Source organism: Lates calcarifer, linkage group LG21 (assembly GCF_001640805.2).
Source record: "Lates calcarifer isolate ASB-BC8 linkage group LG21, TLL_Latcal_v3, whole genome shotgun sequence".
NCBI lineage: Eukaryota > Metazoa > Chordata > Actinopteri > Centropomidae > Lates > Lates calcarifer.
In genome coordinates, this window is record NC_066853.1 from 27,751,946 (window position 1) to 27,767,120 (window position 15,175).

The 15,175-nt window shown below is 38.5% G+C and overlaps 1 protein-coding gene across 13 annotated transcripts in view; it reads right to left on the reverse strand.

The window, feature by feature from the left end:
• myo18ab (myosin XVIIIA b) overlaps positions 1–15,175 on the reverse strand; it is a 125,207-nt gene that overhangs the window by 11,718 nt on the left and 98,314 nt on the right. For 11 of the 13 annotated variants that reach the window (XM_018700348.2, XM_018700378.2, XM_018700364.2 and 8 more), the window contains 6 exons: positions 13,965–14,081; positions 12,085–12,168; positions 9,384–9,521; positions 3,017–3,202; positions 2,684–2,823; positions 640–684 (listed from right to left, as the gene is read on the reverse strand). In XM_018700348.2, coding sequence (XP_018555864.1) covers positions 640–684; positions 2,684–2,823; positions 3,017–3,202; positions 9,384–9,521; positions 12,085–12,168; positions 13,965–14,081 — 710 coding nt within the window. The remainder of the gene's footprint in view (positions 1–639; positions 685–2,683; positions 2,824–3,016; positions 3,203–9,383; positions 9,522–12,084; positions 12,169–13,964; positions 14,082–15,175) is intronic. The other 2 variants (XM_051065728.1, XM_051065727.1) reach the window with 1 other exon arrangement.

The following is a 15,175-nucleotide window of genomic DNA, read 5'->3' on the forward strand; positions in this document are numbered from 1 at the left end:
GGGAGAACTGTGAGGAAGATCGCAACCTTGCTTTATAAAGTGATTAACCATATGGAAAATTTGAGGAGGGAGACTTGTTTCATGCTGGGGCTTAGGTAACATATTGTCAGCAGGATTCATGCATCTCAGCATGTGAGGGCATGCAGTGATGAGTGGTGGGGTAATGAGGGAATCTCTGGGCACTGTTGATGATGCATTATCCTTGAGTCTTCACACATCAAATCCCCAATGGATTTACGTTAACTCTGCCTCTTCCATAAAACATTTCTTCCTGTATGAACTGTTTAACATGTGTGGATCTGGAACTGAGCCATCACCCTTTGATTCTGAAGGTCTGACAATAGTTGAGAATTATCACATGAATCAGAGGAAAATCCACAAACAACAAAATTGGCCCAAAATGCAAGATATATTCAAAATGTTTTCTTTTTTTTCCCAGACAGAATTTCTTCTTTAAATATTAGCTTTCTTCTACAGTGCGACAGCCAGAAGTGATGGACTAACTGGGCTGAAACTAAACCCAGAGGAAAACAGTGGGTTTTCTTTTTCCACTATCAACTTCTCAACTAAATGTTCAGACTGTAGAATGCTGCATCATTTCCAGTGGTGAAAAAAAGATCAGGAATTCAAGTTCCTCACGTTCTGTTCTTCCTTTTCTGATACTTTGTCACCATGTCTTGCAAACTGGTCATGATGATGATGGGTGGAGGGACAGACAAAAAAGAAAACAGAAAAACAAAAGACAACACAAAAGAGAATCATGAAAAATAAATCAAGTCAAAAATAAAATGTGAAGGATGCTTAAAAATGTCTGAATAATTATGGATGTCATGCCAGATGCTGTGATGGTAGAGTTTTTTTCTTCCCCTTGGCAAACTAACTGTAGTGTACACATTGGACTCAGCACACCACCTCATATTGATTTTGTGTCTTGCATACAGATAAGGGAAGATTGCCTTATGGAGCATATTCCCATTATTCACAGAGTTGTTTGGTGCTGCTGTAGAGAGAACAACGCTCACTCTTTGTGGGGCTGTATTGTACTTACTAAGGCTCATCAGAGAACAAGACTTTTTTCTGGGTGTAGCTAAGTGTAGTAAATAACCAGAAAATATAATATCTGGAGGGCTTTGATTGGAATGCTGAAAGTGTAAGTGTCTGAAAACAAGTCAATTTAAATGAGTAGTTCTACATTTTGGGAAATGCACTTATTTGTTTTACATGTGAAAATTGATATCACTTCTGTGTATTAAGTACAAAGCTGAAGTCAGGATGTGTTTTACCAAGCTTAGCATGGAGACTGGAAGCGAGGTGAAACAGCCAGCCTGGCTCTGTCTGAAGTTCAAAAATACACCTACCAACACATCTAAAGCACACTAATTAAAGGTCCCATATTGTAGAAAGTGATATTTCCATATCTTTTTTTTTTTATTAGAAAGTATGTCTAGGTGCTATACAAATACGCAAGTATCAAAATGCTCAATCCACAGAGAAATGCACAAATCCCAGAGACTGTGCCTGTAAACGGGCCATCTGGACTTCCGTAAGGCTGTGAATTTACAATTATACATTTGCCATCTCCAGCCATGCCTCCAGCACAGCTCACTTGGACCATCCAGCCTTTTTCTTTGTTTTAACTTTATTAACAATGCAATACCAAGCAGTCATTCTGCTGCTAAGCCACCAAGCCGCTAGACACAAAAATGTTGAGGAAACATACAGTCATTGGATATCAGGAAGCCAATAGATCACTGCACAGCCTTTCAGTGGAAATTAACATTGGAGGCCAGTGGGTAAAGTAATTTTTCTAAAATAAAAGAGCATTTTTGTCTGAATTTGGCCATCTGCTCAGCTCATGTCAGTGCTGAACGGCACTCAACATTTTCCTCAGGCTGTTATCCTTTGCATTTACTAGTGAGTTATTTCATGCTACTGTAAGCTACAATCTATTTGCATGAAAATTCATTCACTTTACTTTGGGAACATTAGTTTGGTCTTAAATTTAACTTCTACTTGCTACATTTTTCTTGAGCTTGTCCACTGCATCACATGGTCTTCATCAGCAAACTGGAGTTTGAATTGTTCTCACAAGGACAACTGTCATGATTAGGGTTCGGTTGATTTACAATTTTATCACCCATCATGATAAGGCTCAGGAAGTGAGTGAAGGTAGTGAGTGAACACTGAGTCAGGATTTATTTTGTTGAACCAAGATGTTTTCCAAACATGTACAGAGAGGGAGATTTTCCCGATTTTCCATCAGCTAACACTTTAACCCACTTTATAATAACTGAGTAAACGCTCAAGTAAAATCTACTGACAAGACAGTGATCTGCCGTTGAAAGTTCTAGAAAAAGCAAGTGGATGGACCTTTCTACAGTTAGTATTCTAGTCCAGGACAGATATCAGTCACCTTCAGCCTCTGCTTAACACAGGGACCTGACATTATGTACAAGAAGACAGTTTTAGTACTACAACAGACTGATGATTTTTGATGCCTCAATGAAGAGTAGGCTTCTTGCATGTGAATAGTTTCAGCCTAGTGACTCAATTATTCCTTGGTCAAAGTGCAAATATTTTTGGCTGTCAAACCTATTCTCTATGTTTATACAACAATTCATATAAAGTCCTCCACCCTCTGAAACGTCAAGAAGCTCCAAAACTAGAAGTTAATTTTATGTACCTGTTGATAAGGTCTTCATTGTCATCACTCTCCATCTCGTCTTCAATGGCTGCCTGGAGGTCACCAATCCTTTTGAAGGCCAGCTTGAGGTCTGCCTGCAAGCTCTGATTACCAGCCTCTAAGCTCTCAATGTCCATTTCCTTTAATGAGAGAGACAGAAGAGAAAAACAAACTTTTCAGGTGACGGTCAATTTTTGACTAGTTCAATGTTGCTGATTTATTGTTGATGGATGCCATACATACACCTCTTAATTAATGGGAGTATCTGACTGTACTGCTTACTAATCGCTAAATTGTTAGTAAGTTGTCGCATTATTGTTGTCACATCATTACCAGCTCATGTTTTTTGCGGCTGGCCTCAGCTTCCTTTTTGGCCAGTTCACACATCTCCTCTTTGATGTCGCGGATCTGCCTCTGTAGACGTTTGTTCTGTTCCTTTTCTCGATTTTCACTGCTGCTGTACTGATCTCGTTCCTCCATCAGCTTTTCCACATTCTCCTTGAGACGAGCTACAAGGCTCTACATATCAATAAAGAAAGAAGATTCATCAATACAAACAGTCTGGATATCATCGAGCACTTTATTAGGAACATCGTACTAATACTCCCTACGGTCTCCCTTTGCCCTCCAAACAGACTTAGTCTTTCATTGCATGGATTCCACAAGGTGTTGGAAACAGTTCTTTAAAATTCTTTTCCATGTTGACATGACTGCATTATGTAATTTTTGCACAGGTGTCAGCAATCTGCAAATCTCCTACATCCAAAAGTGTTCTATTGGAGTCAGATCTGGTGACTGGAGTGGCCACTAAAGTACACTGAACTCATTATTGTGCTCATAAAACCAGTTTGAGATTACTTTTGTTTTGTGACATAGTGCATTACCATGCTGGAAGTAGCCATTAGAAGATGGGTAAATTGAGGCCATGTGTGCCTCAGCAGCAGCTGAGATTCAGACTGAGACTAGGCTATGTTTTTCTGGCTTGTTTTGGAGAGCCTGTGCCTACTGTAGCCTCAGATTTCTTTTGTGGTAGCCCATCAGCCACAAGGTCTAACATGTTCTGAGATTCTTGCACCAGTAAAAATGCCACAGTAGGTCACTGAGATCACATTTTTCATGACTTGTCTGATGTGAATGTTAACTAAAACTTCAGACCTGTATCTGCATAATTCAATGCACTGCACTGCTGCTACATGATTGGATAATTATGAGTCAGTAGGTGTACAGATGTTGCTAATAAAGTCCTTGGTAAGTGTTTATTACACATATGTGAGGTAATGCACACTCCCATATGTGAGGTAAAGCACACTTTTTTGCCCCCAGTGCCTTTCAGAAACTGAAATCAGTTCCTGTATGAAAGGAAATTTGGTGTAAATACTGTCCTTAAAGGTGAATTGTGGATTATTACAACTTAGCTCTTACTTTAATGGTTTTGGACATTATTTCTGCACATTATGACATTATTTCAATGATAGGGCATGTCATGTCACATGGTACCAACATGCCCCCAAGAATGCAGCCCAGTGTCTTTGTTTAACAGTGGGCTGCTTCTTCATCTGAACACCTGCTTAGTGTAGCATGTCAGCATGCTAAAATTAGCTGATTATTACAAGATGCAAAGGACAGTTGAGGTTGAGGTTACTTTTGTTGTTGCTCATGAAACAAAAGTATTGGACACATTTTTAAAAATGATTTGAGGATGGCAGTAAAAGAGATAAAAATTTAAACAATTTATTCTAAAGGTTGGAATGAAATAGGCTCTACTTATATATGACCACTCAAAGCGCTTCACACTACATGTCACATTCACCCATTCACACACACATTCATACAGTGCTTGCTCTACGCACTAAGTGCTCTAACATATTCACACCCATTTGCACACCAATGATACATCGGGGGAAACATGGGGATCACTATCTTGCCCAAGGATACTTCAGCACGGACTGGAAAAGCCGGGAATCGAACCGTTGACCTTCTGATTAGTGGGTCACCCACTCTACCTCCTGAGTCACAGCCTTCATGACAGTCCATCCAATAATCGTTGAGACAGAGTGAGAGAGTGAGAGGTTCACACACATCTGGATTTGTCCCCCTTGAGACCATGAATATTTCAACAAAATTTTATGCCAATCCATTAGGGAGAAAATTGCGATATTTTGCTGGACTATGTATCTATGTAGCACGGTCCTCTATATTATGTTAAATTTTGTGACCTCATGCACATAGAAATGTAAGTGTAAGGATCAGAGAAAAAGAAGGATTGTAAGAAAACCCTGCTGCTGGAACAATTAACATTTAGTAATCCACTGTAATTTTTATTTAAGGCCACCCAAGTGTAAGTTGATTCCAGTGGAAATTTTAATAGAAAATGACGAATGTTCTTTTGAGACTGATCAGTTATCACTTGTATCCATTTAATCACTCCTCTTTATTTAATGATTAATTCTTGCGTGATATCTGCAAAGTTAGACTTGAAAATGAGTCACACTGCACTTGGTAAAATCATATGCTGGATAATGAAATCACATTAGAAGTGCAGAATGTGGCAGACAAATCTAAAGCAAATAAAGCTGTGGGTGTGGAAGAACTCCCATATAAACATATTTTCACTGTGGTATTATTCCATCACTGTTGAATAAATCCATAAACCTATTCCTAAATGTGCAAATGCTAATTCTAGAGTTCCATTAAATTACAGGGGCATTAATTTGATTAGTACAGTGTATAAATTATTATTCAGGTATCCTCAATAAAAGACTTAATTATTAGCTTTTAGGAAAAACTGACTTATGAGCATATTTATGTTATATCCTTTGTAATGAGAGCAAGACTACAAGAAGGGAAAAATACAAAAAATATTGTGTTGATTGCAGAGTCAGAGATTAACTTTAAAAAAGTTAAATGTTTTAAATTTATGTAATAGTAAATGGACATTGGCTATTAATATTGACAAAACACAGATTATGTATTTCAGAAAGCATGGTTTAGGTGTGGTTTAGCATCTTTAAAATATATTGGTTCTTATAAATATCTCGGCTTGGTCTTCAGGGAACATATGAAAGTATTAACATGTTGGCAGAATCAGCTGAAAGAGCACTGGGGTCAGTGATGAATGAAATGAAATACCTGACCTTAGTTTTCAATTTTTCATAAACTCCATAATTCAAGGAAAGGCTCAGTTTCATTATATGCTACAGGAATGTGGGGTTTTGAGAATTCCTCTGACACTAATGTTATTCAGAATTGAGCCATGATGTTTTCTTGGGATACATAAATTTATTGCTAAGCTAGCTATTGAAGGTGATTTGGGGTGAGGGTTCAAGTACAGTGATTTGTTTTGGTTGTGTGATGCTGATATGTTTTGACTTTTTAATGTTAAGACCTTTGACACCTAACCTGAGATTTTCCTGAACCATCCCCTAGTTACACTACAAAGACTTTAGACTACCCGGGGGATTTCCCATGATGCACTGAGCTCCTCTCTCTTTCTCTATCTGTACATATTATTCATAGCCCATAAATGCATGTCACTAAGTCAGCATCTTCACTTTCCCATTGCTTTGTGCTCTCTGGTCTTTTTCTCCTGTCGGTTTCTGCAGGTGTCTCCCTTCAGAGCTGTGGAGTCTGGATCTGTGATGGCAAGCCTACTGCTGCTCCTACAATCCTGCTCAACGGCTGCTGTTATATTTAAAATGATTAAGTCTTACTTCTAATCTTATTGCTATTACTACTATTATTAGGGCCCGAGCAACGAGTTGCAGGACCCTATTGTTTTTGTTCGGTTTATTTATTGTTATTATTATTTTTTTTCTTTTTTCCCCGCCGACAAAATGGTCTTTTTGAGGGCCTAAACATGCGTGAAAACTCATGAAAATACTTGCTGTGAAAATTGTGAGTTTTGGTCAAAGAGTGTGCCTGTTCTGGCCTGTCAAAGTTGAACATCCACAATCTTTCATAAAACTCTGAAATGTTGGGCGTAATTCACTGCTTTATCCTATAGATGGAGCCATTGTATTACTCTTTGATAGGTTTTTGGGAGAGGGTATGTGTGTGTGTGTGTGTGTGTGTGTGTGTGTGTGTGTGTGTGTGTGTGTGTGTGTGTGTGTGTGTGTGTGTTTGAGGGGGGAGGGGAGGAAGAGTTGATCAGCCTTAAAACTGTTGGTTGTTGTAACATGCTCTGATGCCACAGTGAGAACAGTCAAAACAGGCAACACTTAAAGCTGCCACAGATTATGAGCTCTGAAAAATACTGTCACAGAAAATAATTAGAATAAAAGCTTTTATTTTAAATCTTTTGTTGCCACAAATTCAGGTTTCTTACAGTGTTTTCCTTATCGAAAACTAAATTCTACTTCAAATGTATCAATAAAAATCTTCTTTTGGAGTTAATGTCACCAGTTTATAGTTTAAATAGCATTCCGTGTCACTGATGTGCCTTTAATTATCGGTTCTATCAGCGATCATTTATGTGTTTATCTTACGGGGATGAGCCACCTCACAGGTTGGTTATATTACCTGTTGACCTCAGGTCAGTGAGCTAAGACAGTGTTTAATGCAGTATTTTTTCTGATATGAAAATAGATATTATTCAGCACTTAGCAGGCCCCTCTTCAGAAACTCATATCTGCAGATATCGAAGCTGGCTCAAAAAATTAAACTGGCTTCAAATTAATTTGAAGGAATTGTAGGTTATTTTGAATTCATGTAATCTTACTCCATCACCCTTTCTGTTTCTTTCCATCTCTCTCTACTCATCTTCTCCCATATGTCTCCCCTTGACCATAGGTGAGCGTGGATTGATGCTGTCTTTACATTTTGGTTTTGATCAGTTAGGAAATTTCACACGGGGTCGGCTGATATTTTCGTGTTTCACAGTGTACGGCAACAGGAAAAGTTCACTGGGTCCACCGGCGTCGAAGTGAACCAGCTGAATATAAGCCACGCAAGTTGACGACAAGTGCATTGAAAAGTAAAAGCTGCTGGCCTTATCTTTTCTTTGTCAAACTGCCTGTTCGGCCAGTAGTTAGTAAAGAAGACCAGTGAGAGACCTGTCTATAGACCCATAAACACTGCCAAGACACTAGTGAATGATTTATTAAGTCAGAAATTGAAGCCTCAAAGAAGACAATTATTAGAGCTCTGCACAGGAATGGACTGTGAGCTTGCAGACCAAGGAGAACTCCACTTCAGCAGAAGAGACACCTTCAAGCCAGACTGAAGTATGTCAAGGACAACCTGGAGAAAGATTATGCATACTGAAAGCATGTCCTTTGGTCAGATGAGACAAAACTAGAGCTCTTTGGCCATAGAGACACTGCTTGTGTTTGGAGGAAGAGGGGAGAGGCGTACCACCCGAAGAACAGCGTCTCCATAGTGAAACGCAGTGCTGGGAATATTATGCGGTGGGGACGCTTCGGTACATCTCGGAAGTGGGAACTGTTACGCCAGCGTATGCCCTACGACCTGCGTTGACCCCGCGGTTGCCGGGGTCCCGCGGTTGCCACTCCCCCGATGGGCGCGGGGTGCGAGGGCCCGTTCAACGATGCTCGCAGCTTTAATTATTACTATTATTATTATACTTCACATTTTTATATGAAATCTGCATTATTCTGCATCCTCTTTCCCCCATTCTTTCAGCATGATTATGGCACTCAAAAATCTGTATCAACAAATCCCTGGTTAAAAATTCATTACTAGAGCAGATGAGAATCAGAGCAAAAAAACTGAGTATAATACAAGAAAGCCCTGAAATAATATGAACAAATTCCTGTTGTGATGCAGTAAGTATTGATAATACAGAAACCAGTCAGAAGATACATTTAACTACCGATGAGCTTATTTGTATCAATAGTGCAACAGACTGATGCAGCAGACTTTCCTCGCATATACATTAGTCTTTAGCAGTGTTTAAAGATATAACTCCGATATGAGTCTTTTTAAGTTTGTGCAACAATTCTAGCAGCACACTTTATCAGAGTTAGCCCCGGCATTAGCCATCCTGTCCACATTTCAAATACTGAGTGGGTGTTCTGCCTCCTCACATCTGTGTTGACTGAACACTGCTACTTCCAGCTTTGATGAGCTCTACTACTCATGCAACCTACCCCTTGTGTATTTTCCATATTTTCTTCCATTTTCCATTATATTTTCCAAACTCTGCACATGTCACCACATAGAACCCAGCTGTATTGAAAAAAAAGTTTACTAATTACATGTTTTTTTGGAGGACAAGGAGCAGAAGAAATGTGCCCCGGAGGTGAGCAATAAACAGAACCTGAAAAATTGAGTACAGGGTCATTTTAGCAGTGGGCAAGAGAGGATGTCAATTCCTTCTTAAGAGGGTGCAGATGGTAATCTGTGTTGTTCACATAGGATTTTAGCTTCAGGCAACACCTGAAAGTAATTTGAAAATTATATAATAACAAATAATATTGTCAAGTGAGAGTAAAACAAACTAGAAGACAAAGTTAAGCAGCAATGGTTACATGTGACTGGCAGCCCTCTGACATTTTATGCAGGTAAAATGTCCATATGGTGCCATTTATGTTGAGTTTATCATGACCTCTTCTGTTCCTGTAGTCAGTCTCTGACCAGCACATTTCACCCTCCTACCAACCTACTTGCATGTCTTGCACATGCTCGAGCTTCCTCTCCCTGACACCTACCACCAGCACTCCTCCACATCTTTAGCTCTCACCTCCAGACGTTTGACCTGGGTTTTCTCAAACTCCAGCTTGGTCTCCAGCTCGCGGATCTTGGCTTCCTGCCGGCTGACAAGGGATTTCTCCACCATGGACTGCTCCTGGAACTCCAGCTGGCTCTGTATTGCTTGCATCTAAGACACACACATATACATATGTATGTTAATATTCTTGTGAGTGCCTCCCATTGGCTAGAATAAAATCTAAACTTTTTTGTGTCATTTCAAAGCATCTCATCACAAAGCGTGGACCTTACAATGAAGTGCTGTTAGGTTCCTGGGTCTGCTACTTTTTAGAATTTATAAAGTATGTTATGACAGGCATTCATATGTATTCTACTGATTTTCATCACCATGCAGACAATACTGAACTCTACATAGCTGTAGATTCTTATTACATTAAGCCTCTGCACTCCTTTAAAAACTGCATTTCCGACATAATTTTTTGATGACCCAAAATTTCCTCCATCTAAATCATTACAAAACGAAGATTCTAATTATTGGTCCAAAAGAAGAAACTGTGTGCACAATTTAAGACGTCCTCTCAGCTCAATGCAGCATAAGAGTCTTTTAGGTTTTTATTCTCACCAGTCACTACAGTAGCTGTAGCTTAATGAGTTTTAAAGTTGTTGGTTGTTGGTTTTTTTTTTTTTTATTTTAGAGAGAGCAAACTTAGTTTTTCCCCTCTGCCTCCAGTCTTTATGCTAAGGTAAGTTAACCATGTCTTGGCTATAGCTCTGTGCTTAACACACAGACAGTATTGTGCCTGTAAGTAATAGGCAGGATGTGGTTAGCTTAGAAAACCTAGGGTACAGGAGGATACAGCTAGTTTGACTCTGACTGAAGTAAAAAATACACCCACCAACACCTCTAAATCTCATTAATTATCATAATGTATCTTTGTTTGTTTGTACAGAAATATAAATATAAATGGACACTTTTTGGTTCAAGGGAGAGTTATATATGTTCATTCCAGCACATAACTACACAGCAAAATCACCAGTGTTAAATTAACACTGAGGGTTAAATCTATCACTAGAAAAGTGTCTATATGTGTCCACTTTTAAAAGTGTTAATTTTAACCTGCATGTGTTTGGACTGTGGGAGGAAGCCGGAGTGCCTGGAGAGAACCCACACAGGCACAGGGAGAACATGCAAACTCCACACAGAAAAGCCCTGGGCTAACCAGGGCTTTTCTTTCAGGAATTTACTCTAGGGGTGTTAGTTTTGATAAATGTTAAAATAACACTGACCACTGTTAATGTAAGGTATAATAAAAATTTGGTTATAAATCTGTGCTGAATCCTAGAGACAGCTTATGATAAATTACTGTCCAACCCACTTGACTGCCATTTTAAAATAACACAAGGCAACCTGGGAGACAACTGTGGTTAATGCATCTCTAGCTTTAGAAACAGGACCGGGGGTTGGGGTGGATTCTCATCTTCCTCTTCTCTTGGCTGGGTTTCATTTGTCAGGTACTGCTGTGTCTAATGGAGAAAAATATTGATGCAGTAGCACTCACTACAAGGATGACAGTACTGGCATGTTCAGCTTTATTGCTCGTCTGTGTTGAGAGACCAAGTTGGCCACCTTTGTCAAATGTTGCCAGCGCAAGTCCCGCGTGAATGACATATCAATTATGTCAGGGGTTGTAGTTGTCAAGGCCAATGCAAAGGCAAAGGAAATAGGCTCAGGCAGTGCTGAACATTCATGCAAGTTTCTAAAAAGATTCTTCACTGGATAATGCAGCAGACAAAACTCTAGAAACTCATTCTTAGGGGAGAGCTGGCATTATGAGAATGACACTGTCATAGGGTTGTCATTTACACTTTATAATCTCAACTGTATAGGCCAAAATAACACAACCAAATGTGGATCCATCTGCAAAAAAACATGAAAAATGGACTGTTATATTCAGTCCATTGCCAAATATTATGTTTACTTTCATAAAAACAAAGAAAAGTAGCAAATCCTTAAGCAGGCTTTTAGAAGCGAGATCCTGGTTATGAAAGATTCAAAAGTCAGAATTAGACGGAGTGATACTGAACTACATGTACAGAGACACAAACGTAGTAAAATGGATGGAGATCATTTCCCTGTTTTTTACATTCTAATGTTCTTTAGTTAGTATCAATCTTGAGACTTGGTGCTTTCAAATGATAATAGTAGTATAGTTTGTCAAGGCTGAGTGAGGATTCAACTAGATGCCAGTCCGTATTTTGCTTTTATTTAGAGAGCAGTAAAAGAAAATGTAGTCCTCACACAAAGTCCTCACAAAAATCATTATGAAAGGCTATCCTAATAATGAGTTTGAAGAGGAGGAATGATTACAGCAAAGAAAAATAATTTTATTGACAAATGGGCACAAGACCATTGTTTGAAGATAGACTTGAAAACTGTATACCTATCCTCTAAGTGTGATGTCTCTACAACTGGCTGCATTGTCTCCTCTTGGTCCTTGCAGATTTTGGAGCCAATAAGCACAAATACTTATCCATTACCATTTTATTATTAGTTGCTGAGCATCAATCAAAAGTCCTATGTGAAGTTAACTTCAAGGCTTGACCCCAGTTCACTAATTTGTCCTGCTGGTTCTCTCCTCTGGTCTCTCACCTTTCCTGCTTTACTTTTAGACAGACTGCCTTTTTTAACTGTCTGTCTATCACCTCTTTAAGAGCAGAAAGCCAGTATCTACCTTCTCCTGAACCTCCTGCTTCTCCTTGAGGGCCTCCTCCAGCTGGGCCTGTAGGTCACTGATTTGGGCCAGGTTCTGGGCTGACTGAGGGCAACAAAAACACAGGAAACCAGCAAAGTCAATGACACTGTAAGTAAGCATATCTTTCTTATTCTATCTGATGGAACAATGTATAATGATTTCATTTTTACAAATATGTAATCAGTTATACAGTATGGACTATACATAAAAACTGAAGTCCTAAAAACAAAATCTAAATCCATCAAATGCCAAACATTATGTTTCTGAATCTACTAAGTACACAGATCCAGTAAAACATGATGTCATTACAGTGACATTACCAAGACAAATAATCTGCTGGAAAGATTTTTTTGTTTGTTGAAAGCATATCAATAAATCTCATTTCAACATGACCTGTGTGAAATATTTCAAACAAGGCCTTTTTCACAGCACATGAAGCACCCTGCTACAGTGAGTCCCACTGGGAGTTCAGCTGCTTCAATTTAGACAGAAAGGATGGATTCATTTGGAGCCTGTGGAGGCAGATCACTCATCACCACTCACCAGCCATCAGTAAAGGAAAGGAAGCACTTTTACTCCACTTTCATTTGCACTTGCTGCTCATCTGAACATACAGCTACATTAATACTAACGGGGGCCACTTGGAACTCGCCAAATAGCACTGTTTTTCAAAAATGACTCAATTGGCAAGGATGGATGGATGATGATAAAAAGCAATTTAATGTAAAGCTTGCTCCAGGGTTTCTACTTGTTACAAATGAACTCTGGATTGATTGGATGGTTTTTTGACATGATGTGATATGTAAAGCATGCAGGCTACACCATGTGTGCCTGTGTTGTGCACACATGCTGACACATTGGGCATTTTTTTAAGTTTGCTTTGAAAATCCCAACCATTTGTTAGAGCTCAAAGACACACACCATGAATTTTGGTGAGTAATTCTGAACCTAAATACAAGTTTTGTTTGTTACAAGAAAGCTCCATAGGACACCTTTAATGTGACTCATCCTTTTCAACGCAGTTTTTCCATGCCAACAAAATAGTATTTTGGAATAATACTGCTCCTTGATTTATTTTTCTTTCTTTGTATTTGCTAAAATCTAATTTGAAAAACTGAATTGATAATAATAATAATACCAATAATACCAATCAGAAGCTTTCATACATGTACACATGTATATGTATGTAGCCTGGAGTGTGACAATGGAATAATTAGTTAATTAGTTAATGAGTTTTACTGTTTTGTTAAACTTACATAATTGAATCATGTTTTTAGCTATTAAAATGTTATGTACACAATGATCTCAATATATAGTATCCATTTTACTGACAATTATTTGTCTTCTCCAGAGAAGATCTAGTTATTCTGTCCTCTAGACAAAAATCAATCAGTTAAAAAATAAAGAAATAATAATAATAATAAAAAGACAACAAGGTGTGAAACTCCTTCTTAAATAGCAGGAGTTCCAGGCATGATTTCCACAAACACATGACAGATGGCCAATCATGTTGCTGCTCTGTGGATTAAATTTCATTGAATTTGTAGGTCTTTATATTAAAGTGTGAAATGGAAACTGTAAATGTAAAAGAAATTGAATAGGTATACAAATTGGAAAGTGGTATAACAAAAAGTTAAATTTAAAAGGCTTTTTGTAATTATTCTGGTATGAATAAGTGACTTCTGTCTTGTAATTTCAAATTATGAATTTATCATTTAAAGAATAAATCTTCATGAGGAAATGGAAGTATTGATGAGCAAATGCAATGTGCAGGTTTAAATTATCCTAGTAGTATACTCCAGATTCTATATTTGCACAGTGTATATGAAATATGTATAGTATATAGGAGAAAAATAGACCTGGGCCACAGCAGCCTTATGTTTCTTCATCAGCTCATTGAGGTCCTCCTGGTCCTCCTCCATTCTGGACTGCAGGTCGTTCTTCTCTCTCTGCAGACGACTCAGCTGTTCCTCCAGCTGGAAGCAAAACAAAGAGCTGTGTAAACTGATGGACCCAGCTGCCTTGTCACTATGTCAGAATGGATAAATGAATGGATGGATGGATGGATGGATGGATGGATGGATGGATGGATGGATGGATAGATAGATAGATAGATAGATAGATAGATAGATAGATAGATAGATAGATTGATTTAGGATTTATTTATTCATTTATTTCTGAGGAGAGCCTTTATTAGCTCTAACACAGTCACCCAATGATCACAGGGCCAAACAGGGTTATTTAAGGTCATGACCAAGAATCAGAGGATAAAAGTTAGCAGTGATTGCCTTGTACCTTCGGCCAAAGGGAGGGACAGCCAAAGCTGACACTGGTGCATCCATCTTATCAAGAAACAGTCCAGGCTATATACAGGCTAGAGAATGTACCCAACTCAGTGAATCAAATGACAGCTTCACAATCTAGGTTTGGATTATGAGGGTAAAATATTGTTATTGTGCATTCATTTTCATCAATACTACCCACTGCTGAGATATACTAAGGTGTACAGTAACTAAAAATATCCATGTGGAAAATCATTTATACATCTCACTGTCCTTTTTTAAATCCACTGTTGGCGTCAGTGAGTGCTGATAATAGCTTTGAAAGCTGCTCAAGTTCTGCACAGCGGTAAAGATGTTGTGATTGGACACTTGAAAAAACAGCCCAATCTGCAGCATCAAACTGTCATTTAACACATTTAACAATAGGCTGTCACTGTAATCTCAACCCAGTGACGTGCTTTTGCTATTTGTTTTTTGTTTGTCTTTTTGTTTTGTTAATTTTCTTTCTCTCAGATTGCTGTGGCTCTCTATAAAAAATAAAGCTTTCAAAAACATGCAAGACACTTTTCTCAAAACACTGCAATTATGCCTGGAGAATGGTGAAGGAATGACAAAAATGGCAGACCATCTGAAAGAAATGTTATTTGCATGATTTTATCTTTGTTGATGTGGCCAGGTGATGCATCAAAAAAATCCCCAATTTATGCAAAAACCATGTCTGTCATCAGTTTTCCCAGCCTTTTATTTCCCAGCGGGCTCTATGTTTGCTGTAGAGGTCATCTTCAAAG